General features: G+C 41.0%; 3 protein-coding genes across 4 annotated transcripts; all 3 read left to right on the top strand.

The window, feature by feature from the left end:
- The first annotated feature begins 13,501 nt into the window (after positions 1 to 13,501).
- Positions 13,502 to 16,403, top strand: natd1. Its single transcript, XM_034540398.1, has 3 exons — positions 13,502 to 13,739; positions 14,637 to 14,755; positions 15,163 to 16,403. The coding sequence occupies exons 1-3, from the start codon at positions 13,640 to 13,642 to the stop codon at positions 15,277 to 15,279; spliced, it is 336 nt and encodes a 111-aa protein (XP_034396289.1). The 5' UTR covers positions 13,502 to 13,639; the 3' UTR covers positions 15,280 to 16,403.
- Positions 16,404 to 18,649: 2,246 nt separating this feature from the next.
- Positions 18,650 to 21,926, top strand: tmem11 (transmembrane protein 11). Its single transcript, XM_034540247.1, is given in 5 exon segments — positions 18,650 to 18,706; positions 20,244 to 20,268; positions 20,270 to 20,336; positions 20,339 to 20,725; positions 20,728 to 21,926. Coding segments are annotated over 5 exon segments (558 nt in total). The 5' UTR covers positions 18,650 to 18,659; the 3' UTR covers positions 20,760 to 21,926.
- A 905-nt stretch (positions 21,927 to 22,831) lies between these two features.
- Positions 22,832 to 26,464, top strand: dhrs7b (dehydrogenase/reductase (SDR family) member 7B). Of its 2 annotated transcripts, none has more exons than XM_034539095.1 (7): positions 22,832 to 22,934; positions 24,461 to 24,632; positions 24,764 to 24,882; positions 25,001 to 25,211; positions 25,408 to 25,500; positions 25,627 to 25,779; positions 25,970 to 26,464. In XM_034539095.1, exons 2-7 carry the CDS (start codon positions 24,479 to 24,481, stop codon positions 26,173 to 26,175), a joined length of 936 nt encoding a protein of 311 aa, XP_034394986.1. In that variant the 5' UTR covers positions 22,832 to 22,934; positions 24,461 to 24,478; the 3' UTR covers positions 26,176 to 26,464. The 2 variants fall into 2 exon arrangements, with proteins under 2 accessions (XP_034394986.1, XP_034394987.1); XM_034539096.1 differs by having other exon boundaries at positions 22,870 to 22,934; positions 24,465 to 24,632.
- Positions 26,465 to 27,172: the final 708 nt, after the last annotated feature.

The following is a 27,172-nucleotide window of genomic DNA, read 5'->3' as shown; positions in this document are numbered from 1 at the left end:
CAATTCAGAGCTTGTTAGTCCGTCCTCAACTGTGTGTGACAGAGATGACACTGCCAATGCTTTACATTAAGTTATTGACACTGACTGTAACTGGAAAGTGGAGTGACTCCTTTTGTGTTTATCTAGTGCATATTTTAGCCTTTGTTAGTATGTATTTGTGAAACTCCACCTGGGGTAAAGGTATTTTATCTGCTAGCTATTAAAGTGGTATTATTAGATATGTATCAATTATGAATATTCTGTAAACTTAAGTGGAAGAGAAAAAAACTAACACAAATTAAGGAATCAGTAGTCGCTCACTCATATTCAATGTGCAGTTGAGTGATGTCAGCGCTCTCCTTCATGCGCTGAGACTGTCGGCTTTTCTCCAGCTCCTGTTTATGAGCTCTCCTCATCGCTACAATGGCTGGAGAAAGATGTGAAAACTTGCATGAATGTTTTAATGTTTTAATTTCTGGTAAACATCAACTCACTTTTAATACTAGACAAAGGCTTCTTCTAAAGTAACTCTTAAATATTATTTTTTCGCTGATGCAGTTCATACAGCCTGTTACCACATTATTCATTTATCAGTCAATGTTCACCCTTTCACAACTTCAGCAAAAAAAAATCCTCATCACATTAAAATAAATAAAAAGAGTGAAATTCAGTTTGTATTGGCTTAACAGGCCTAGTGCTTTATTTTGTGTATGCCTTCTTGGTTTACCTGCCATCGTGGCAGCCGTCTCTTCCTGCAGCAGCTTGTCTTTCTCCTTCAGAAGTGCCGCCACCTCCATCCGATGCTGCTGCTGCAGATCACCTATCAGCTGCCTGTGCATTTCCTCCATAGCAGCAGCATCTTGATCACAGGATGCCTATTGAAATTTCGAACAGGTTCTCTCTTTAAAATAAGTAATTATTTACTGCTTACATTTACTAAAGAGACAGCGTATTTAATACAGAAATAAGGTCTTTGTTACCTCCAGTTTCCCCAGATCTTTGTGATAAGCCTCTCTCATGGCTCCTGCACCACCTGCCAGCATCGTTTTTCTCTCCATCTCAGTCTGGTCTGGTAGGGAGGAGGTACTTTCTGTGCATTTTTTGGTCTGTTTCTCTTGGAAAGACTTGGTGTAATAACAATGCAAGTGTTTCATCTCCTCTTCATGGATATGTTGCAGTTCCCTTATCTTCTCTTGAAACTCTGTTTCCATTTCTTTCATCTGTTCCTCATGATAATCGTTGATCTTCCGTAAATCTTCCAGGAGTCTCTGGTTCCCAGTCTCAACAGATATTATCTTTTGCTCTGCACACTCTAGCTCTCCTCTTAATCCACTGTTGTCCTCCTGTAGCTGACATAAGGTGTGATTAAAAGCGTCCTGCTTATCCTTTAATGTGATATCCTGCTCTTCGCACAAAGCGTACACTTTGTCCTCTAAATCCAAGTGCAGCCTGTCTGACAGATAAATAAACTTTGCCTGCTCCTGCATACAATTTAGGTCAGCTGCTGAAGCATTTTCCCAATTATCATCCACACTGCACTCTCCTGTATTGCCATCAGAAACCTCCTGGCAGAGTTGGTGTAAGAATTTAGCTCTTCTCTGCAGCCGGGATATAAGTTTCTCCAACCACTCTGGTTTTGTCTCTGCCTCTAGCTTTTGGACATCAGATTCCTCTTTTTCAACTAGTTTAGCAGCTCCTTCTGAATCTTCATCCTCTCCCTGCACTTGCTCCTCATAAGAAGCCAACTCTGGGGGATTGATATCTGCCAGACTCTTCCTTTGAAGCTCCACTTTTTGATTATTTACTTGAGTCACGCTCTCATGTTGCTGCTGACATTTTAAAGCAGCATAAATGAGCTCCGCTTCAGTACAGACTCCACCGATGGCCCTCTCTAAACATCCAATGCTGTCACATTCTGCTCTCCCAGAATGGGTGCTTTTCACTGTTTTTAAAGCCATTCTTTGCAAGATTATGCTTTTGTACTTGTGTGCCAAATCCCCCTTATCCTCTCTTGGTGCCAAGGATTGTTGCCCAATGCCATGTTGACTCTGAAGGATAGATACCATTTTTTCTACTACAAATAGTTCCCTCATTAAACACTTCCCTACACTTTCCACGTCATCCTCCGAGGGCAACGCATTAATGTTGCTCTGAGCTCCAGCTGTCTCATCATTGAGGATCTTGTTCTCCCATTTGCTGGCGTTGTATGATTCTTGCTTCTGTTTCTCTGCTTCTTTCTCTCCTTGCTGAAGGCAGGCAGCAGCCGCGGCTAGTTGCTTCTCAAAGTCTGTAATATTAATCGCCGTGGCCTGGAGCCTCTCTCTGCAGGCTTGTACGATGTTCAGTGCAATGTGAAACCTACCAGCCAGCATCCTGCAATGGTTTTCTGTCTCCTGGGCAAAGCGCTGGCTCTGCTTGGCCTGACTGTGAAGAAGCAGACTGAGGTGCTGAGCACTGGCTCGGCTGCGAGTGAGCTGGGAACAAAGGTGAGGGTCCTGGCATCTGATGTCACTGTGGTGCTCCTGCAGTCTTTGCATGATATCCTTTAGCTTCTCTTCTGTTACATAAAGCTTGCTTTCAAGAATCTGGATCGCAGACATAAACCTTTCTGGGTCATCTCCTGCATGGTTAACTGCATTTGAGCTGTCAGACAACTGGACATTGTTTATTTCCTTTGGCCTGCTGTCACTTCCAGTGACAAGATCAGTTGTCTGCCTCTCATTTAGCTGAGAAGGCTCTGAGGATTCATCCTTCTGCTGACAGGTGCAGCCTTTCAATACGTCATTCAGCTTCACTTCTGTCTCCTCCAGGCTATTACCTAAGACTTCCATCTTCAGCAAAACTTCACTCAGCTCTTGCTCCTTCCTGTCCAGAAGCCTCTCGTAGTCTTCTCGTATGTCCTGTGTTTCAGACTCCTTTTGCTGCACCTTCCCTAAGGCCAGCTGCAGGTCCTCGCTAACTCTCTCGTAAGAGTGCTCAAGATTGTAGTAGTGCGTCTCTTCTGTTTTCAAACGACTTTGCAGCCTGCTCCTCTCCCCGTCTGCCTCACACAACTGGTTCTGCAGCTCTTGACAGCAATGATCGAGCTGCTCTCTGTCTTCTTGAAGTTTCTGCACAGCAGATAGTGTACAGGCTAGCTCCTCTTGAAGCTGTTGTTGAGCCTCCTCAATGTCCCTGGTCCATGTTGGCGTCTGGTTCAGGCCCTCCACCTGCTGTTCAGCTCTATCCAGTCTCTCCTGGAGGTCTTGTGAGTGTTGCTCCGCCTGTGCCAGGCTGGAGGCCAAGCTCCTCCGTTCTCTGTCCTGACTTTCTTGAAGGAGCGTGAGGTGCTTCTGCAGGCGAGCCTCTTTTTGAGCCTGCACTTCCTGATTGGTATGAAGTTCAGTTGTAACCTCTTGAAGATGTTTGTGCAAGCGATCAGCCTCCTGCTGGAGACTTTGGTAATTCTGCAACTCCTGCTGCAGCTGTGTGAAGCGCACCTCAGCCTCCCTCCTCTTTTCCTCGCTGGAACTCAGCTCGGACTTAAGGGAGGCCACGCAACTCTCCCACTCCTTCTGATTCTCATAAAAACGCAGGCGATCTTGCTCCAGATGGGCTTGTGCAAGTGCTGTGGCATCGCCCGTGACAAGTAATTGTGCTTGTTGAGCTAAGAGATCTACCCGTTGCCGTAGTTCAACTTCCCTGGCTTTCTCCTGTCTCTTAGTGTTAGCTTCCAGCTCAAAGCGGAGGTCATGGTTCATCTTCTGCAGTTGTTGTAAAGCCAATGCTTGTTCCAAGTTGGAGTTTGAAAGAAGATCACTCTACAGGACAAAAGTAGGCTTTAATTGGGACAAACTGTGCTTTGCATGCTCATATTGTAGATGTTTGAGTGTCTTCTGCACTATACCTGTGGAGGAACCCATTCTCTTGATTGCATCGCTCTCTCTTTTTGTAGCTCATCCTGCAGATTCCTGTTTAACTGCTGCAGTCGAGACAATTCCTTGTGTGTTTGTTCCAGCTGTAGAGAAATAGTTATGAAATTGTCGCTCCAAACAGGTATTAACTTGTTAATGCATTCAGGTGAACATCTTTTAACCTATTGTTTTAATTACATACACACACTCTCAAACATAATCTCACCTCTTTGACAAGTTGCCCAGTTTGCTGTTCACAGGGAAGTTGATCGTTATCTTTTGTGCACTCCCGGGTGAAGTTTATCGATACTTGTTGCTCCTCGCTGCAGGGTGTGGTTTTAACTTGCTGCCAACTCTGCTCAGTTTTACTCAGCGCATCTGAATGTTTATCAAAACAGTCCACATTTGACAGCATTGCAGTAGAAGTAGAGCCGTCACCGGCTCCATTAAGACACAATGATGCATCTGTCACACCTGGAGCACACAAGGTCACACACAGAATCAATTAAGTGCAATGTGATATGAACTGTAACAATATGTCTGTACCACAGTGGGAGCATATTTATGGGACATGATTGCAAACCACTAACATAAAAGCCAAATTCAAATGGGTTCTTGAAATGAGCTGCAGTTTAAATTCACAAACACAATTATTTTAGTATTTTATTAAGCAGTATATCAGAACTAAAGGATGTAGAAGTAGGCCTTGTGCAGTGAGCATCTACATCCAATGTCATCATGTTTCTGAAATTAATTACTAAAGAAACACTGAGATGGAAGTTTGTTTCAGTTTATTCAATGACTCACCAGTCAGTGCGGTTCCATCAAGAAGCGAACACTGAAGACAGGAAGCACCCTCTTCCTCCACCACCAGCCGAGGAGGAATGATGGGAGATGGGGCAGAGGAGGTGAACATGGACGATGCTGAGCTTCCATCAGCAGAATGCTGCTCTGTCTCCGGCTGCAGTTCATCCTCTTTCTGCTGCTGATGTGTTTCCTCTGCACAGCCACTGGTGTTGTGCTCTTGCAAATAGCTGTTTGGGTGTTCAGCTTTCTCCAGATCCTCCTCTGATTGCGAGTCTGGATGCTGTGAAGGGGAGCTGTGAGGAATGACAAAGAAACAAATGTAAGGACTAAGGATGTAAAATAATTAAATAATTAATAATAATAAATAATAGCCAGAATATGGCCTTGAACAAGTAACGGTACTTTACGATGTAAACTCTCAATTAAATCAGTCAATTCTACAATATTATTTTATTTACAAATCTGACACCAATTATGCAGCACTTTTAACAACTTGATTTACCTTGTGCCGTCAGGTGTGAGACTCGGCCTCACGTTCTTCAACACTGCTTGGACCAAGTCGCGTCTCATCCCAGAGGTCATCGCACAGAGTGTGTAGACTCCATTTCTGGTCTGTGGAAAGATCAATATTAATGTATTTATGTGTGAGGTGTCAGTTTATCTAAACTTTTTGGATTACCGTGATTTACCCTCTTATGTTTAAATATGTTTAATTCATTCAATATGAGAGCACATGTTCTCTTGATGGTGCATTTCTCAGAAGTGTGCCTTAAACATTATAATGTAGAAAATAAAACAACAAATTCGATCAAGGCAGCCATAGAAGACTTCATATATATAATAACAAATATAGTATCGTCGGTATATGAAGCTGTCTTGAAGTTAGTTTAAATCTCACAATGTGACATTCATTTGGGAAAATGAAAACTAATATTTGAATAGCAAAATAAACTGATTTTAATGTTTAACAGGATTCTGTAATTATGATATTGCTATTGACATGATTTGTACTACTTAATGTCACATAATTATAATATATACTATATACTATAATTTCTGGCATTTCATAGTAAAATAATACAAAAATGTTTTTTTAATTTTAATGTTGTGATTATCTTGTTCCTGCTCTTCAATACCACAAATATACTTTCTCTGATTCATATGTTTGGATGAAAATCCTATTTAATTTTTTGTATTTGTAATTATTAGTGGCATGACAAAATATGCAAATTGTCACAGTAAGTAACATTACACAAACCAACGTAGTCTCATTCTCAAGTGCGATGGCTGAAATGCATGCAAAATAACACTTGCATACAGAAACAAAAATCCTTGCCATCATCATTCAGAGAGGCAACGTGTCATTTTTAGTTAATCCTTTGTTTTGGCTTTGCCTCGGCCTGCTCCCTATAGTTGTCTGTGTGTTTTTGGTTGCAGCTTTGATGCATTAAAGGTCACCTGCTGTTCTACTCAACCTGCCTGCCTGGTGTTCTGCATTTGCATCCTCCTTTTAACTCTGAAACTGGAACACGTTGTGGTCCTTTGACCCCCTTTCACTTCCCTTGCTATCAGGCTCCTCCACCTGCACTTTAATTAAAGCTTAAATGCATGTCTTTAAGAAGGAGGAGCATGGAGCACATGGATGCATGCATATCAAGGTACAAAGTCTCTGAATCTCGACAACAGCATGGATTTAGTTTTACTAGCCAGAAGTGTAGGGTCACTAATAATACATCTACATCAGGCCAATAACAGATAGTTGTGTTTTCTCAATTTCTGATAAGCAGGACAACACAGAAATGTAATTATTAAGATTACTGCAGCGTCCACCTTTATGGGGCTACATGAGTCTGCTTCAATAGACTACACAAGAAGATATAGAACAATTTCTATATTAATGTAATGTGCTGATTGGTAAAGACAATAGCTTTTATTGTGTATTTGTAAATACACATTAAGTAAAAGTACCTGTTTCTTTACTTTGTTGCCACGATGATGTTGTGCAGTGGTGCAAACCAAAGAGGAGGAAGACTCCGCTTTATCATCACAACACTGGTTTTTGTTGTCCCTTTAGTCATTAGAACATAAATGGAACAGATTGACAACAAAAATTATATTAATTTTACATTAAAGCTTAATAACAGCATTTTACAAAGCAACCATGAAACAAAAAAATGCAGGACCCTCTAAAACAAACAAAAAAAGATACAGAACAAACCTTATTTGCTCCTGAGAGGAAGACAGCTGACCAGAATGCAGTTCTTTCTTATCTGCGGTTGTTTTTTTTACTTGTGAACTTGGATCTGTATGGTCTGAATCTGTTTCAGAGATATAAAACAATTTAAAAAACATATTTTCCGACATTTATCAACAAAGTTTTTAGAGCATCTTTTTTTTAAATGTAACCTATTGGATTTGGAGCAACTTAAGAAAATACATAAATAAAAAACACACACAATAAGAGTATTGACTGTAAAATCATTTAATTGGGATGTAATGATTCTGTAAATATCCGTAAGAAAGAAATAAACAAACATAAACTAAACTTAACATGAAATTACCGTCTCCGGTGGCTCTTTGGTCAAGTCTGTTGAGAGAGCGGCTGCTCCTCATGAACGAAGCAGCAGTGAGAGACGAGGTGTGGATGGACGAAAAGCTCCGGCTGCTGCAGAGGCGCAGAGCTCGTCTGGCGGAGCGAGATGCTGTTCTGGTACCCTGGTGGTCTTGGTGGCTGAGGCTGCATCTTTTCAAACTGCCACCAGCTTGACTGCCGCCAGCAGTTGCATCACTGCCTCTGCTGCTGAGGCTGTTGCTCCTTCCACAGCTAACTATGGGGTTAGACGTCTGGCTGCCAGTGGGTTTTCCTCTACTTGGTGCTGCTAATGGTACTGGTAATGCTGCTGGTTCCTTTGGGAGAGAAAAAAAGAAAGCAAGAACAGCAGTTGTCTGACTTTTTAGGTTCTGTATGGTTATATTTAAATGTCAAACATCGACCCCTCCTGCTCACACCCGTCCCAACATGGACTCTTTGACACACACAATCCAATCACCAGGGAGAGAACCTCTTAATCTCCAAATGAGCTCTTAATTTGCTTAAGTGCCATCTGACCGACACCGTGATCATGGACACACACACACACACACACACACACACACACACACACAGACACACACTTGAACTTAATCACACTTGAGCATTGGAAAGCCATCAGACAGGCAGTTTCTTCCAGTCTTTAGAGATGCAGCCTCCCCAACTGCAGAGGCCATCAATCTGTGGCCGAGCCTCAAGACAGAAATCAATGAGAGGAGGCTCCAAGAGTCCTGACTTATTGGCGTGTGCTGGTTGTAAAAACAATGACTTGATCTTTGGCCATTAATGGCTTCATAAAAAAAACCTAATCAATGCACATCTAGCAAAAACCCACACCCACTCTGAGGAGAATATGTCCATGGCAAATGAACATGATTAATATAGTTCAATCATTTTAACACAATGTTATACACACAGTTGGTATGAGCTACTTCTGGAGGATGGGGGGTTGTTATAATGAGATGATGTACTTCATAAGCAAAGATATTTGCAAGTGAGCTTCAAAACAAATTATTAAGGGAATTATTTCTTAGGAATCGCTGAAAGATTCAGATTCAGATTCAGCAGACTCTGGTTCCCACAAAATTAAACAAATCTTAACACATTTTCTCAGATTCTGAGAGTATTTTTTGTGGTAATGTGTTTGATTAGTTGATGAGTATAAGTCAGACCCTGAAAGGTATTTTGGGGTTCTTATTTAACAACAATGTTAACAACACTGCTGTGTTGAACATCATAACCTGGGTCAGATAGGATTGTGATCTTTTTTGTCCCTTCTTGAGTGTCTTGAATCTTGTTTATTGTAATTAAATATGCTCTATATACAGATGTTTTCAACACAGCTGAGCAAGAGTCCTGCTGTGCAGGGGAAAATACTTTTTTTCTAGAAGAATGAATGGACAATAAAAGTGTAAAGTAAGTCATAATTCAGATGTTTCCTCATCCTCATGACACTTTATATCTATGTAGGAATGAATGCTGAATTGATAAATGTGAGACAATCAAACACTTGGTTCAGGCAATAAGCATCTGTAAATTATAGAGTGTGGAAGTCACCTTTCCCCTGGTCTTCTGTGCAGGTGTGTTGGTCTTAGAGTTTACCAGGGTCTCAGGCCACCTGTTATACATAACATTAAGACAGTTCATTAAACAATCATTTAGTGTTATTATTACATTTTGATTTGGTTATATTCAAGGATAGAAATCGAGGCATTGCTGTGCTGATCATTTTATACTTTATTTATTATGTTTAAATGTAAGCCAATGAAAATCTTGTGGATGAGTTTCATCCTAATTCAGATGAATTCAAGTTATTGATAATTTCTGTGCTCCAAGTAAATAGTACAAATGTATATCCACAAAGAATTAATTGAACATGCTCACTGTCCCTTCTCATTTAGACGTTACTCAGAATAACTCAGCTGCCATGCCAATGATTTCTTAAAGTATTATTAAGATGTTATAGTCAGCTCAATCCAAAAATAGCATTAAAGCAATGATAATAAAGTAGTATAGGACATTCTGTAGATAATGTTGACTTACCTTGGCGCCTTGGACATCATTTTCAGCAGTAGAATGAAAAAACAATAAGTGAGACTATTAAGATAAATGTGAGAAGTTTTGTCTGACACTGTTATCCATCTGCAAAAGAAGTGCGCTCACTCTCAAAAACCAGAGAGAAGAACTCACAAACAGGTCTCTTCAATAGTGTCCCAAAGAAACAGGAGGCACACATAATCCCATACACAGTTGACAAACTCCATTAGAGTTTTGGAGGATTAAGACAACAGCTTAACGGGATTACGTCACTTTAGTGATCTTGACATACCTGCCCACAATGCCGAGAAGTACTGCGAATGTCTATCAAGTTTATATCACAACACCGTATTTAACTTATATGAGTACAATCTATAACAGTGTTATAAGAAAACACATGAACCCCAACTGAGAAGGATTTGGCTGCTTATTATACATTTGCTCTGCTGATGACACACAGCGACACAGCTGTCACTGTGGATCTGTGAGCTGCGACCTGACCTGAACTATCAAAAACTAATAAGATACACACTAGTCTGAGCAAAATCACTTTTTATACCCAAAGAAATCAATCATCAGCAAATGTGACTAAACTAATCTAATTATGTGTAACTGGTCAAGGCAAAAAAAAGTGTAGAGCAGTCAAATTGAAGTTCAGTATATTAATAAAGAAAACACTTACCATTTAACATATTTTAAATGAATTCCTTCAATCAGGAGCAAGCTGTACATTAGGTGATCAAATGTAGACGATGATACAAGAGGAAGACTTGACTCACATGTGGGAACAAAAGAGACTCTAAAGCAAAACATTTTGAAGTGAGTGAGACATTGTTAAATAAGTTAAAACTACATCATTGGCTTAATCAAATGCCAGGAGATCATTTTAAGTAGCTGGAACTGATAGTATGAGGTAATTTTAAGGTGTTACACACTTTTACACACTTTTACACAATGCACATTGTTATCTTTATAAGCTTGACTAGCATGAAAGCGACTTGTAGAAAGTGCTACATTTAATAGGTTATTTTAGTAGGACCATAGGCAGGGGCGGACTGGGGGAAAAAGGTGGCCCGGGAGTTACTGTCAGGCCGGCCTACTCAATGCATCGCACGTATCGACCAGTCAGTGGCCTACTTGGAAAAATACCCATACACTTAAGATTATTTTGGTTGATTACAAAGAAATTACATCATATATGTTTTTTTTAATAGCAATTGGATCCACCAAATTGCCTGGATGGACACACAGAATAAAATGATACTGGCTATTGTAACACTCTAAGGTATAGGCTTAACTCTGGGCTAGTATCAGATGGTGATACGTATAACTACAGAGCCTTAAGGAATGAACGTCAGCAGAGAAAGACCAAACAATGAAGAAACTGGAATCAGAGGGTAGAATTAGTATGAACTATATTGTAGAAATTAACAGAACATATGATGGGGTGTGAACATCAGTGGTATCAGTAGTGTTGCATGCTGGGTGTGAGATTGTGTGTGCGTGTGTGTGTGTGTGTGTGTATGTGTGTAGGGGTGTTGAAGGTGCATAACAAAACAATAAGTTAAGTAACAGAACATAAACTAACTATGCCGGCCCAGGTCCTTGCAAGATGAGCACTTTTAGTAAACCATCTCTTCCTCATCTTCAGCGTCCTCCGGCCCAGGTTCTGTTGTCTTGGTTGTGTACTCCTCAAATACTGATCTCACCGTCGTGCCAGACTTTCGATCTCGCTTTGTAACTCGGCCACTGTTGCTCTGTCATCAAATGGCAGCAAACACTTGCTCAACTCTTGGAGTGCTGCCTCTGGGAAACTACCGCCGTGAGATGTTACCTGGCTAAAGTTTTCCGGGTCCAGAAGTGAGAGATCAGCATACAAAGTGCCATTCTTGAGGAAACACTGGTGCATGCTTCCTGCGACTGTGTCCATGATTCGATTGTGGACCTCAATCTTGTATGATGTTTCGGCATCAGTCACAGCCTCATTTCGGGACATCTCTCCAGGCATGCATTTCTTCCTTCTTCCCCGTTTCTTTGGCAGAGTGGTCTCCTCCTCCAGCTCAGTCTCCTCACTCTGCTCCTGTAGTTGATTGTTGGCCCACTGGACAAATTTGTCGGCCGCTTCTGATGTCGATCTTTGCTCTCCTTCTCCCAGATATTCATCCTCTGGCAGGCTTCTCTGAAGAAGACAGCGATGTTGTTCATCAGGGGAAAAAGAGAGCCCCTTGCTAGTACACACTGTGTTGTGTCGGACAGCACAAGGTTTAGGATGTGTGAATAGCACCACACATGGATTTGAGTTGGGCACTTTTCAGAGAGCAGGGCAGAGAAGTCTTCATATTGGCCTTACACATCCTGTGTCCGCGGGTCTGCTTGGATGATGGCAGCGTAGGTTTGGTGCTCTGGCAGAATCCACCCATCTCCTCCGTCCCTACTGCCGTTCATATTGGGGAGCAAAACACCATTAGGCACAGCTGAGGCCAATTAGGCCTCCACCTGGTACCATTGCCTGAGCACACTCCCCCACTCCCCTCTGCAGCTGAGCCTAACCATGGCCGCCACCACATACCCCCACCGCCCGACTTAGGCCGGGGAGCCATCCGGCCTAACCTACTCCCCCCCCCATGAGACAGGGAGAGGTAGTCTCAATTCGGTGCTCTATGAGGTTCGTGCGACCTGGCAGGAGGGAGAACACGTCAGCAAACTGCTCTTGCAACTAGGCAATGTCTGTTCTCTGGGTCGCGTAGAGGTGGTCTTCACAAAGGAGCGAGGCCGGATTAGTTGATTTTGGCACCTCAGGCCCGAGCTCCTCTCTCTCAGATACCGCGGAGACCAGAGAAACAGACTCCACCTCTCTCCATGCTTTTAGGAGGTTGAGGTGGTAGATCTGAGTAGCTCCGCCCCTGTCCGAACGCACCACACAGCCACACAATTAGGCCTCCCCCACTCCCAAAAAGTTACCATGGTCAATGGTGTCGTCATCAAGTGTGCATGCTGCCTCTCCCTGCTTGCCTCTGTAGCTCAAACCTCTTTTGGCGATGAGCTTCATCACATCTATAATGCGCTCCAACACTTGTCGCCTCCTGCGGACTTGCTCTCTATGAAGTGATATCTGAGGGCCCATGAGAAGGTCCTGGATCTTTAGGATCTGAGGAAATATGCCTCAGCGCAACCTCTGTGTAGGTGGCTCTTCTCATGCTCTTCAACTCTCTGGTGTATGTGTGTGAGGTTGGACAAGCCAGTGATGAAAGAGCTGCTTTCTCTGGGATTAGCAAAAGACAGACAAAGGGAACAGAAGAGGGCTTCTTTGTCTTGACTGTATGATAGCCATTTTCATTTTGTGCTGTCTTTGCAACAAAAAAAGCTCTCTGCACTACAGTCTTGTCTGCCTTCTGCTGGGGGTCAAAACGGAAGAAGAGGTCTAATGTGTCTGACTACGGACTGGTAAAATAATCCAAATCTTGGCCTTTACTTTCTGTGTCATCATGCCCGAGGCTATCCCTGTCATCCTGGCCTTGACTTTCTCTGTCATCCTGGCTGCTATCTCTGTCGCTGTCATCTTCAGCCTACATGACTGGCAAGTATAGGGATTATATTATTATGTTAGTATGTTAATCCATTGACAAAACACTATCAGTAAACTATGGTAGTATTTAGAAAATAAAGTACACTTAAGTACATACAATTTAGTGTACTAAGTATACTTTTTTATACTTAACTTTCCACTATTGGTTAGTACACTCAAATCGACATTGGTTACTTTCAAGAGCTCTAATTTGAATAATAATAATAATAATGTATTAGATGACACGACCGAGGGGGAGCATGTAAATAATGAAGAGGATGGGGCCGAGGACCGACCCTTGCGGAACACCACAGGAGACAGGGAGCAGTCTGGACTTGCATCATCTTCTTGCCTGACCATATAATAATTAATATCAATTCATTAATAAGTTTCTTTGCCAAATCTCCACCCAAAAACTCCACCTTTGGACGAATTAATTATTTTTTCCAGGTGACTTGAATCCTGCATGTGAAACATTTGCTGTCGGTTTGAAAGTCACGTGGTTTCAACTCCAACATTTCTGTAAATCATGCAGAAAAACGTCTGTTTAAAATGATGTGTGACAGACTTCATTTTGCGTCTGGTTGCGCCGTTTGTCTCCTCTCTGACAACGCCAGCGTGTGATTGGCTGGCGGTCACGTGACCTCACAGCTGATTCCGTTGGACGAGGTGTTGTGCTTCGACGGTTCATCATTTCATGGAGCCATTACTGGTTAGCAAAGCTGCAGAGTAGCATAGCAGCCATCGTCAGTTGGACTACTATATACTATGGCACAGGCGGCGCCGGTGACTGTTTTCGACGCAAACAACTCTCAGATACAAGTGGAACACGATAAAAAGCGTCGGCAGTTTGTTATAAGACTAAATGGTAAGTGCAACATCTAAACATTGGCGTGCTAGCTGGCTAATGCTAGCTCAGAGGTTGTGCTTTTCTTGCTGCCAACATCGTCGTCGTTTCCTTTTTGACAACTCCAGCTGCCATTTCAGACACAGAGGCGTCATTCATCTCGCACAGTCGCGATGTCACGTCTTTATTCAGATGTTAGCTCGTGTCAGGACTGAGAAGACGACAGGGCTTCTCGGTCAAAGCTGCTGACTTTCTTGTACCGTCAGCTTGTTTTTCGGCTATATATGTTTTTCCTTCCACTGCTGAAAGCAAATATGAAACCTTGAACAGCATCCACTCACACCAGACATCCCTGATTATCACTCCTTACTGAAGGGGTTCCCGAATAACCTCTTAACGTTAGTTCCTCTCCCCAACCTGAATCAGTGATGCCTAAAACACCAGCCATTATACATTCCTTTATAAAACATACAGTGTGTGTTATTAATCAGATCCATATATGGGTAGTGGGACTTCATTTTCAAACCCAAGTAACTATATTATTTAATATAACATAGTTCCCTTTGTTGTTAGCTTTTGGTTTTTATAGGTGTATGATAAACTGAAAATAGAGTAGCTGCTCCTGCAACTTGATCATTAAATTAGCCGGTGATCTTACACTCTGATTTAAATGCCAACATGTTAAAGTTAATCTAACATTGATTGTGTTGCATGCATGAGGTTGGAGTGGTTGTGTGTTGTGGTGGTCATCAGTGATCGTCAATGTGAGCAATATTTATAAATCTGCTATAACAGTTATGCCCTTAAACATTGACAATTGCGTTTTTATTTATTATCAGTATCCGGAGGTGGGGTTGTTACTTGGGGGTTGGGTGGAGAAAAACACAACCGAGAACTATGACCTCTGTCTGCCCTCAGGATCTCATGATCGTGCAGTTCTTCTGTATGATTACGTTGGGAAGAAGACGGTGGACTTGCAACACACTGAAGTTCCAGATGCTTACAGAGGTAGAGGAATAGCAAAGCACCTGGCCAAGGTAAAACTCATAAAGGGTGTTATTTTGATGTATCATCATTTGAAGAGAAAAGAGGGAGGTTTTCTGTCTGGTATTTTCTTAAAGGTCCAATTTGTAATATGTTGACCATAATTTCAAATTATCAAATGGCTTTTTGGTCAACTTACTTAATAATAATGAAAAGTAAAAGATTATTGTAACATGATGACTTTGCTAGTAATTTTACTACTATTTTACTATATATATATATATATATATATATATATATATATATATGGGAAGCTTACGCAAGCACACCTCATGTAGTTTAATTGACCTGCACAACAACAAATACTCAATCAATGACCAAAGTGTCCATGTAATATCCTATCTGATAAAAATTGTTGTCAGAACCATTTAGATGTGATGTTGTGCTTCTCTGGTGACAGGCAGCCATGGATTTTGTGGTGGAAGAGGATCTGAAAGCTCACTTGACCTGCTGGTACATTCAGAAATACGTCAAAGAGAATCCTCAGCCTCAGTACTTTGAACATATTTATCAATGACCATACATGGCTCCGACAGCGAGGAGAAGGAGAAAGAGACTCTCGGGGAATACATACTGTGTGACATCATGCTTTGGAGTTACAGGCTGACATACAACAAAGGAACCAGCAGGCTTTGTTAAACATGACATTGAGTGACTCCAGAGACGACTGATCTCACGGCACAGATGTCCGTGAGCTGAATGTTGGGTCTTTGGGTCGGTAACACAGGGTTACGCCAGAAACAGGAAGTGAATCAGCTGGTCATCACTCATAACAACATGAGCAAATGAACTAACCTCAGACAGAAACTTTCAGGATGCATACTCATCACTGATCGGAAGCAAAGGTCAGGCCTGTGATGGGCACAGATGTGAGTCAAATCTTATCAATTTTGTATTGTCTTCCTCTGGACTCATTGGATGTGAGCAGCACGACTAGATGACTGACCCAGCTGTCTTTCTCCATGATGGGGATGGCGGCGTTTCTGATGCTCAAACAGGGATGAATTTTACATTTCGACCCTCTTCTGATATTTTTTGGTTTTATTATTGTTCCATTTTTGCCTCCTTTCTTAGAAATATTTTTCTTCATGCTGAAATGCTAATTTGATGACTTGTGAATGCTAAACAAATATTTTAAACATGTTAGTTATAAGAGTTTGTTATGAAGAAATTGCAGAGAGGAAGAGATTGCAGAGAGGTATTGGCATTCATTTGATGGGTACTGGGAAGTTAAATAAATAAAAGATAATCTTTATTTAAAATGTATTCCCCCCAAATCTCAATTTGGTTCCACTGTTACTCTATCAACTCTCACTCTTTCAAGTAACAAGTGTACTGTTCTTTATTGGAGTCATAAATTGATCAGTCAAAGATGCAGGGATTTGTAAACCAAAGAACACAAACTGAGGATGTCCAACTTTGAAGACAAAGCTCATGCAAATGTTACATATTACAGACACGTGTGATAAATTGGGTCTGAAGCTTGTCACTGTGTGGTACAACACTTCAATGTGGATATTAATTCATATATCTGCCAAAACCAGCATTTTAAAAATCAGCACTGTTATATTCAGGGCATTTACATTGTATGGTGTCCATTGTCCTTTGTTCCATTTCTCAGTAAAATGACACTGGATGGCCCGGAGCTTGTTTTTGTTTTTTCTTGTCATTTAATCTGTTTTTTGTTTTGTTTTTTGTAAACCCACATGACTACTTTCACCAACTGATGTAATGATGAAGGTCATCGTGGAAGTTGTTACTTCTAAAACATAACCCAGTGGTTTCCCTTGCTTGGCTCTTCAGGAGCTTTTGCTGTTGACAATCTTTAGTGTTGAGGAGAAAAAAACCTCAGGTTGCCTCAACACTGGCAGGACACACAACATGCATTGCAGACTCTCTTGATCTGGTTTAATCACCTAGAGTTAATTGCAGGAAAACATATTTCTTTTTGGAAAACATTCCTTTAGGTTACACATGCCTATTGATAGAGTTTATGTTTATATTTGTGTGCTAATTCTTGTCATATTGTTTTGTGCTTTTGACTTTTTTCCATTCTTGTTGCCTATGAATAAATAAAACAATACTCATTACATTATCAATGTCAACGTTTGTATTAACAAAACAGGGATAGATGCACATATAGTCAACTTTAAAGAAAATATTAGGTATAGTATGATATATTTTGTATAAGTAGTCGAGTAATTTAGGGAGATACATAAGTACATAACTTTGTATGTACACTAAACTATACTGTATATGTATATTGAGGTCACTTTAATGTATTCATGTTACCATCCTGCAACAAATAGCCCCAAGTTAAAGAAAAGAGTTTTGGGAGTTTTCCTAACTTGAATTTGCCGCCACCTAGTGACGGTATTAAGAGTTACTCTTTGTCACATTGTGTGCTGTTAGCAATGCAGGGGTGAGCACCCCTAACATGGGTGAGCTGGAAAAAACTGCTTGCTTGTTTCCCATTTGAATGCACAGCAGTTCAACCACACGCCCAGCTGTGTCTTCAGGACTCTCGTGAAGAACGAAACATGTCCTGGTGTGCTCTCATTGACGGAAGGAGCTCTGTTAACTTCCCATGAACTCAAAACACAAACATGTAGCCTTTAAACGACAATATATGTCCAGAGTCCACTTGAATGACGATGGGACCTTGAAGCAATGTTGGTCTGCAACCAGTGCCGGAGCTGGAGGATGCTGAGGTCATGTCCTCTGGAGTTTTTCTGTAAATTTGGGACCAGTGGGAGGTTATATTCAATAATAAACCTGCCTCGTGTTAGTTAATTTATAGCAGATTCCAGTGTATTTAGACTGATTATTTGACTAGTTTTGGGCGAGCAAAAACCTAATTAACTAGGGCTGCATGTTGATATCAGTGCCTACTGATATCTAACTTTGAGGAATATAAACATATCTTGACCCTTTTCTTTTTATTTAATAAAAATTAATTGACCAGGTTAAAATAAAAATAAAAAGCTTTGCCTGGATGTACTAATGTACTCTAAAGTAAACAAACCTAAGAATCTGACCAAGTTGCCACACAAACCTTCAATATGTGGCAGTTTTCAATACTTTAATAGAATGTATGAAGGTGCAATGTAAACAAAGAATGTATAGCCTAATTAACACATTAACTGATGAATAATTTACCAACAAATAAGCATGTTCTTGGTTAACCTTACGTCACATCAGCTGAAAGGATTATTGATAGTATATTAAACAAGGTCTGGGGGACCATGGCAGGTCGAGCAAGCATGGTTTAAACATCATTTAAAAAAAGCAATCACAGTTTTAAAGATGGCATCGCCATTATGCTTGATTGGATTTGTATCGATTCGTCATGCGTGCCCATGATTTTTAAGCTGTGACAACTGTTGTCACAGGCGAAGGACTTTGTTTCAGCTGATCCCGCATTCCTGAACGTAGACATTAGTTACATCCAAAGCATTTCAGGTTTCAGCACATGGACAGGAAGCCCGCACAGGAGGGCACAATATGGGTGAGTACTCAGAAATCTACAAACACAAAACTTAATGGTTGGGACACAATATTGAATGCTGTATACTTTATGTTATAACATGCACAACATGTTATAACTTGCACAACAATTTAAATATGTATGTATTTAATCTTCAACTTTAATATAGTTACTTGATCATTCATTATTGTATTTCTAGCAAGCATATACATTAATTTATAATATTGTCTGACCTCTCAAACTTATATGTGCTATTATAAAATACGTAAAGGTACTCTTGCTTTATGGCTTCATGGGAATAGTAGTCCCCATTCGAGTCGAAGTGACGCGTCGACAGCGTCAACACACTACATTACCCATAAGACTGTGCGCTCTCATACGTCAATCGCAATCACTGTTGTATCTCCAACATGGCGTCGCTGGGAAGGAGGCGCGGTGTCCCAGTAAGCAGGGAGAGGTCAGTTACTCCACATCTTTAATATTAAACGAACATGTTTTAATGTGATGTACCGTTTAGTCGATGTCGCCATTTACCATATCCCTGAACATACAAGTCGGTTGGGACTGGAAGTAAAATGGCAACCCGAGAGGTCGGATTTCTATCCCAGGGTTAGCTAACATTAGCGGGCTACCGCGTACAGCTAGCTGACGTTAGCGAGGAAACAAACTAGCAGCTCATGTGATGTTTTGGTCATTTCACACGCGCAGACCAACCGTGGTGAAAGTTGTGTTTAACCTCCTCTGTGCGCGAGCGCTGCTGTAGTGCGCCATGGCTCACGTGCGACACGTTTCTGTCTGGACCAAGTGTTGTCCGCTGTGCGTCTCGACCTGTTTTGAAAGTAAAACGGTCCTTAACTTGGCTGCCCAGTCCAACTTTTTACCAGCTAGCGCGTTGGTGATGAATGTTATCTAACTGACTGATGACCCTTTCCCTGTGATCCCAGGATCGTTTCCACTCGTGCCCAATGCTCCTTTAACCAAAGCCCGAATAAGCTCGGTGTCTAACCTTATCTCACGTGAGGTTAGTCGTGAGGGCTGTTTGCCATCTTGTCAACTTGTGGTGGAAGGCCTCGGAGGGTTGACACTGATGAACACACACACACACACACACACAAACACGTTTGTCATTTTTAAATAACCCAGAACATATTAGTTTGCAGAAAATGTTATTCGATTAAGCTACCAGATGGAAACGAATCAACGGACGTAATTAATTTGTCTATATGAAGATATGTTGTTGGTCACAGATTCGCTATTCCTGCGTTTTATGTATAATTTAATATTTCACACTTTGGAGGCTTTTAGCTGCTGTTGATCGGACAAGTTATTGACGGTTATCTGAAAACTTTGAATGCCCATTTGGTGATTTTGACATTTTATGAATTGATGGGAAACCATATGGAGCAGAAACATTTCTGCAACCTAAGTGTACACATTTGCAATAATTAATATCCAAATGTTGAGTTGAAAATAATGTAGGAATCGTTGAAGCATACAAATTAGCTGTAAAACTGCACTCTCGCCTATACTATATACTTGAGTTCATGGTCCATCTCCTTCATCAAGAACTACCAATTTAACTAAATGTTATTAGTATGGAGATTGTTTGTAATTTAATCATTATGTATGCACCATTTAGTGCTGATTGATGCCAACAAATTAACATTTAATCCTACACTAAACCATACTTTTCAAATACAAGATAACACCTGTTCAATGTTATTTTACTTAAACCAAATGTGTAATTTATATATGCATTTTACAGATTACATGATAGTTTATTATGGTAATTGTATGCACATATATGTTCTGATATGGTCAACTGTATAGAATTTCAATTGAGAAAATATTGTCTAAAATAGCCAACTCGGGAATTTTTGTCTACGCTATTGTAGGCAAAAAATATTCGCAGGTCTTTGATGCATCATGTCTTGTTATTCTGCTCCTTATCCTTTCTCTCACTATTCCTCGCTGTATGTCTGTTTTCTGATCAGGGGAGTGATGGCAGCGACAGAGTGCTAACATTGTGCACGAGATCTACAATGGGGAGAATGTGCAGGACCAGTTTGAGTACGAGTTGGAGCAGGCACTGAGGCCCAGTATAAATACATTGTCATTGAGCCCACACGCATCGGAGATGAAACGGCCCGGTGGATTACCGTGGGCAACTGCCTGCACAAGACGGCCGTGTTGTCAGGTACCGCTTGCCTCCTGACGCCCCTTTCTCTGCCCGTTGAGTACTCACGTTATGTGGCATTGCCCGCTGGTGCCTTCAGTGTGGCCTGTGCTGCCCTCTATGGGATTTCATGGCAATTTGACCCCTGCTGCAAGTACCAGGTGGAGTACGACAGCCAAAAACTCTCACGGCTGCCCCTGCATACACTCACCTCCTCGACGCCCGTTGTATTGGTACGCAGGGATGATGTCCACAGAAAGAGACTCCATAATACGATAGCACTGGCTGCCCTGGCATATTGCGCAAGAAGATCTACGAACTCTATGCTGTATGAGTGCACTCTGAAGAGGGTTTAAGAACCAACAGAATAAAAGGAAAAACAAACAAAAAAACAGAACCTATCCACCCCCAGATGTAAGAAAAGTGGAAGTCAGGATCAGGCCCAGCAGTTAGCGCCACACATGCGGTGGTTGCTTCCATTTTGAACTTTGATCAGAGGGATATAGTTAAAACTAGAAGGAATTGTTTTTCCCTTACATTTTCTTCACGTCTATGTGATAACTGCACACTTATATCTGTAGTACCCTTGCGCCTGATCCCCTGCACCCTCCACCTGCATCCTTGATACCCAAGCAAGTGCACAAGGGTACCACAGCAGTTCCTCTGGATTGAATTGTACTGCAGTTGAACGGACCTGACATGTTGAGTAACGAGCTCTGTCCCTTTCCCTCGTAGTTTTACTGTACCCCCTTTCTTGCTGATCAGTACATCACCCTTTCATTAAACATTAGGATATTTCAAACTAACTTTTCTGTATTTTATTTTACTTTTTTCATTAAATCTACATGATGTTCAGAAACAAGCAAATAGTTGCAACTTATTTGAGATTGTGTCTTGTTCATGTAGATATTCTTGTTTAAAAGAGTGTAAGAGAGATAATATGTGACAATGCTGTGGCGCAATGTTTTTTGAAACACTACACAAATACTTACTTTTGAAAAGTCACATTTTACACATGCTTCTAATGTATATTACATTGACATCAAGCCAAACCCACATAGTTAAAATTTAAAATATAAACACTATTTGACTTCACAGATGACAAGCCACAGAAAATTATAAATTCATACTTTCTTGTATATGTTTATCCAATGGTGCTTGTTATGCATTGCTATCTTGATCAGCAGTTTTCAAATTTGGGGTCATAGGAGGAGGTAAACGTATCGTCAACGTGGAGGATGAGTTGTGATACAAAGACTTGTAATGATTTAATTATGAAGTGGAATTCAGATGTGAATTAGTTGATATCAAGAGTAACGGTGACCTTGTCAGGATCACTGATTCAAAGTACATCTCGTATAAATAAATGTTCACTACAAGCTGAAGGAGAATTGTTGGATTTTAGCAAATTTAAACGTGTTTATGAAAAGTTTCCTAAAGAATTTTGTGTAAATCCCTTAAAGGTCTATCGAATAATGTATCAAATAAATTGTAAACTTGCTTGTGGTGTTTCAGTAAGTACTGTGATCACACATTATGCCAACGGTCAGTAGCAGTCCATCACTAAAGAGGGACAGTCTTGCCTTCACCTCACAATATTCAGTCAAAACATATTACACTAGTTTAGATGGACAGCAGCTAAAAACAAGATGCTATTCATCTCATTGAATGGTGCTCACATAGGTGAAACTTGTAGTTGCTTAATACATTGTGAGATTGTATGAAAGCAACACTTTGGAAAACTGAGAAGATTCACTTTGGAAACTTTCCCTGCTTTTGTTTTCACATGGATACTTATTGCTTCTTTTTGCACAATTTGCAACTGAAAAAAAATGCATTTGTGCACAGAGTAGGCACATTTATCCAGTTGTATTTTCTCTAACCATGCATACACTTATGGGATGAGAAACTCATTCGTTTGAGCAGAATAATAATAAGTGCTCAGTGACGGACTGGCTGTTTAATTTTAAGGAAGCATATTAATAATAATAATTAATTAATAATGCCCAACCCCCCCCCCCCCCTCCAGTTGTTACCCATACTTTGATTAAGGTGCATCCATTAATAATCTCAGAGTTTATCCAACGTATCGTTTGCGGTGATGGGTGGTAAACCAGTAATTAGGGGACCTATTATCTCTGTAAATATGGGGGGAAAAAGACCAACCTCGTCTGGTCTTAAAACAGCCCAGATATTCCCAAATAGTTTAAAAACTGGATTTGACAATCAAAGACTTGTCTTTTAAATTCAAAATAAATCTCCCGTTTATTTGTCTCCTTATTGTCTCCAACTACACAAAGAATATTTGGCTGATTTAACACAGATGTTGGCAAGTGCTTGCTCAGTCAGTCAGCCTTACCGAACTTCAGCTCCCACAATCCATTGCGGGGGACACAGCCGGTAGCCTTTTGAGAAACGAATCTGCGCTCGTCAGATCGTCACGAGACGACCCCGGAAGTGCTCGTAGCCCGACTCACGCCGCTGTGTCGTACAGCAGAACAATAACACGGTGAGCTCTAACTATTCATGAACTCTGGTGTTTAAGTGAGTGTTGCATTACAATGTAGAAACAAGCCAACGTCAGCTTCAGTAGTCCCAGACATTTATTACACACGACTTGGCTCTCTGCACTTTATGCCAATCCTTCTTGTGCACGGACTGTTTTCACTTCTAAACTAGCATCTAAGTTAACCTGATAATTAAACATTATTAGAAATAATAGATCTGCAGATTTAGATCAGATGTCATAATCAGGGTAGATTGTGGTTTACAGTTTCTTTCGATTGCTAACAGGAATTAATGAAAACATCACACAGTGAAACAGAAGTCCGTTTTCCCACAAAATGCATTAATTTACCACCTACAAGACACGGTTTTTGCAGCACAATTTTCAACACTGTTTTTAAAACTGTTAGAAATCCGTTTAAAACAACGATTTTTTTTCAGTAAGTGTATTGAAATATATAAAAAGCGGAATATTTACAATAAAATAAAAGCGGCTGCAAGGGAATGAGGTGAGGGAAGTCAAGTGGCATGGAGAGGAGAGCAGGACCAAGAGCAGTTGTCTCTGATGAGATAAGGTCCATCATTATTGACCTTGTTGTAAACCATGCAACAAGATTCAGAATTTGTGTTTTCTTGTTTCAAATCTTTATTTTGCACAATTTACTAAATGCAAGGATATAGAGAAAAGGGATATTGTTTTAAATTGCTGCATTTCTAATTAATTCTGTTATATATACTTTAGTACAGTCATTAAAGAGGAAAGGGTGTTATTCCTCTTCTATAATGAAATTCTGATTTATGTGAAAAGTCATTAAATCTTCTTTGATTTATGTGTTGCTCCCTGTTGTTAGTGGTTTTCTAAGGCAGTGTGTTGTGACGATGTATCTTTCTGAGTGAGAATTATTGCCAGTGTTATGTATTGAGGATAGGGAGTGTATTATAATTGCTTACTTAATGGGCGAGTCCTTGGAGATGGGACAAGTGGAAGTGGTTCAGCTGAAAGCACTTCACATTTAACCGTCACACACCCTCTGCATGGAGAGCTTACGGAACACAAACATCGAGGTCCCAATATTTTTTACCAGATATGTTATTTGTTTATGAAGTAAAGACTAGCACTGCAACAAGGAATAGTTTTCATTGTAAAATACGTTATATTATCTTTTAAACAATTAATCCTTCCACCTATACACAAGTTACATGTCTTCTAATGTCCTACTTAGTCTGAAGTTCAGCTCATACAATCTCTATCCAAAACTAGACATTTTAATAGCCAATAGCTGCAAAAATTAAATTCCCAATTTATTATCATTCATGAGGAATCACCTATTGCTTGATGATCTGTCTTTCATGTTCACAGTGTTGGTTCAGTTGTCATCTGAGAGACATATTGGGTATATATAAATGTGCTGTTTTAACAAGACCTTTGTTGGGTGACTTATTTGTACAAGAGCAAATGATTGAAATGTTGTACTATTGCAAATAACAGTTTTAACCTCTTCTTCGTTAAATCTTTTTTAATCTTGTCAGGCAGAGTGACTGTCAGACATGGAGCGCGTCATGGGAGGAGGAGTACTTCAGCTGGTTTTATTAAGTGCGGGGATCTTGTTGCTTTATCGAATACTTGTCCGCCTCAGACCAGGAGCTGATCTGCAGGACGCCGTGGTGGTCATCACAGGTGCCAGCTCTGGCCTCGGGAAAGGTCGGCCTCCATTTCTTCTTCTGGACATGTAGATGCTTTCTCCAAACCGAGTAACATCGAGTAACACGTGCTAACTTGCTGGCCTGGTTTGATGTTCACCATGAACAAGAGGTGTGTTTTATGTTTTGTAGAGTGTGCTCGGGTCTTTCACACTGCAGGCGCAAGGCTGGTGCTCTGTGGACGAGATGCAGCCCGCCTGCAGCAGGTGGTCCAGGAGCTCACAGCAAGTTCAACAAGCTCGGGACCACAGGTGTGTCTATACAAAGAAAAGTAGCCCTGACATAAACCCACAGTCAACTTTAACATTCACTTTTTTAACAGCGAGCCCTGTTTTTAATACAAGAATAACATGTTTTTACAACCTCCAGACTTACACTCCCAGCACCGTCACCTTCGACTTGTCTGACACAGACACAGTGGACGGAGCTGCAGAGGAGATCCTGAAATGTTATGGGCAAGTGGACGTTCTCATCAATAATGCTGGAATCAGTTACCGCGGCAACATACTGGATACCCACCTTTCAGTTCAGCGGGATGTTATGGAAACAAATTACTTTGGGACCATTGCTCTTACTCAAGGTTAGTGAGCAGTGCTATTGGGGAGGCAGCAGAACCATAAATACGATATTTAAAGGATCTTGAATTAAAATAAGGAATGAAAGTAGTTCCAGCATGAACATTACAGAGCTAGATTTTCATGGAAAGTTTCGTATTTCAGAAGCACAATATTTGACCTTAGTCAGCTGTTTCTCCTTCCTCTTCCCTCCCTTCACAGCTCTCCTGCCCTCCATGGTTCATCGACGCAGTGGTCACATCGTTGTCATCAGCAGCGTCCAGGGCAAAATAGCCATTCCTTACAGATCTGCCTGTAAGTTCTCCCCTAACTTGTATAATTAAAGCAAACAGCTACAGAAAGAGTTTCTTTCAATCGGTGTAGTTGATTGGAAATGAAGCAGGACTCTGTTGTTTTTTTTTCTTCTCACGCTTTGGTCAGATGCTGCCTCAAAGCACGCCACCCAGGCCTACTTTGACTGCTTACGGGCCGAGATCGAGCACTGCGGGATTCCAGTGACCGTGATCAGTCCTGGGTACATCCGAACCAGCCTGTCGGTCAACGCCGTCACAGGAGACGGCTCCAAGTATGGAGGTGAGTGTATGACTGTTTACACCAGCAATACAAGATCACCAGTAAAGCTGACAGAGACATGAATAGGCTTAGAACACACGAGAAGGGAGACATTCCCAGCCATAGAATCGCTTTGAGTAATCGTTGACCTACTGACTCCCCAGTATCAGTGACGCAAATGTCTTTCTTGTTCTTGCGACACGGTTTTCAGTTTTGGATAAAACCACAGCAGCGGGTCGGGACCCCAGAGACGTGGCTCAGGCTGTTCTGAAGGCCGTCCATCGGAAGAGCAAAGATGTCGTTCTGGCCGGACCTCAACCCAATCTGGCCATTTACCTCCGCACTATGTGGCCTGCACTCTTCTTCAAACTCATGTCCTCTCGCGCTCGCAAGGAGCGGAAGCCGAAAGACGAGTGAAGCTGCAGCTGGTGAGGACGACGATGCTCACGGACCAAAACATGAACGTGACGGCTTACCACGGAGGCCAAATGAGCAGGAGGTGTGGATAGATGGAAGCTTACACAAACCATAAACCATGTCTTTCGTTGTTTTTACACCTGTGATTGACCAGACAAACCGTCACTTTGTTCTCAGTCTAAAAGTGGAATGTCTCCTATTGACAAAAATATGTAAAGATGTCAGCATGTGATGATGATTTTCAAATTTACTCCTAACACCGTTAACAAATAAAATGCTCAATTTGTTACCCTTTTGCAGCAATATTGATTTTTAGTTGCTGTTATACTAAAAGTCTTCAGTATCACATTTTGAAGACGGAAAGCGAGAACAGATGAGATGTATTTCGTTATCGTCACACTGAACAGCAGAAACAAGTATATGACAACAACTTATCCACCAAAGTGCAGGACTTGATAAAAGTATTGTTTATGTTTTGCAGAGGATTTATAAGACCTCATCTCTTGGATATGCGGTCCAGCAGCTTGCATGTTTCTGGGTCACATGTACTGTACTCCACTGTAAATTATTATTAAAACAAAGTGCTTTTAATACACGTGGATGAAGGAAATCCCACAGGAAGAAGAGTTTGTTGTGGTCTGTTTCATTTCCTGTTTGGACCAAGGGGTTTTCAACCAATGTTTTATCACTTTTTCAGTCCAGGTGAATTCAGTGGAATTGTGTCTCTAGGCAACATCATTAGTCTGTATTTTCATCCTGTCAGCTGATGTTGTTCTCATACACTGCAGCAGGAAATAAAATGTTGACATGTTTACACTTACAACTGTGAAATGGTCATACATATATTTCTGTTCAGTGTATTCTTGTTAATTAAATGAGCTGATTTGTTTTGCTGGGTGAGAATGTTCTCATAGGTTCAGCATAGAAACCATTAAACTGTTGGTAAAGAAACTATTTAAAGGGCTGCATTTTAACTGGTTTACCACTAAGTACACAC

The sequence above is a fragment of the Cyclopterus lumpus genome, chromosome 8 (assembly GCF_009769545.1).
Source record: "Cyclopterus lumpus isolate fCycLum1 chromosome 8, fCycLum1.pri, whole genome shotgun sequence".
NCBI lineage: Eukaryota > Metazoa > Chordata > Actinopteri > Perciformes > Cyclopteridae > Cyclopterus > Cyclopterus lumpus.
Note: the sequence above shows the minus strand (reverse complement) of the source record. Positions and strands in the feature narration are given on the sequence as shown.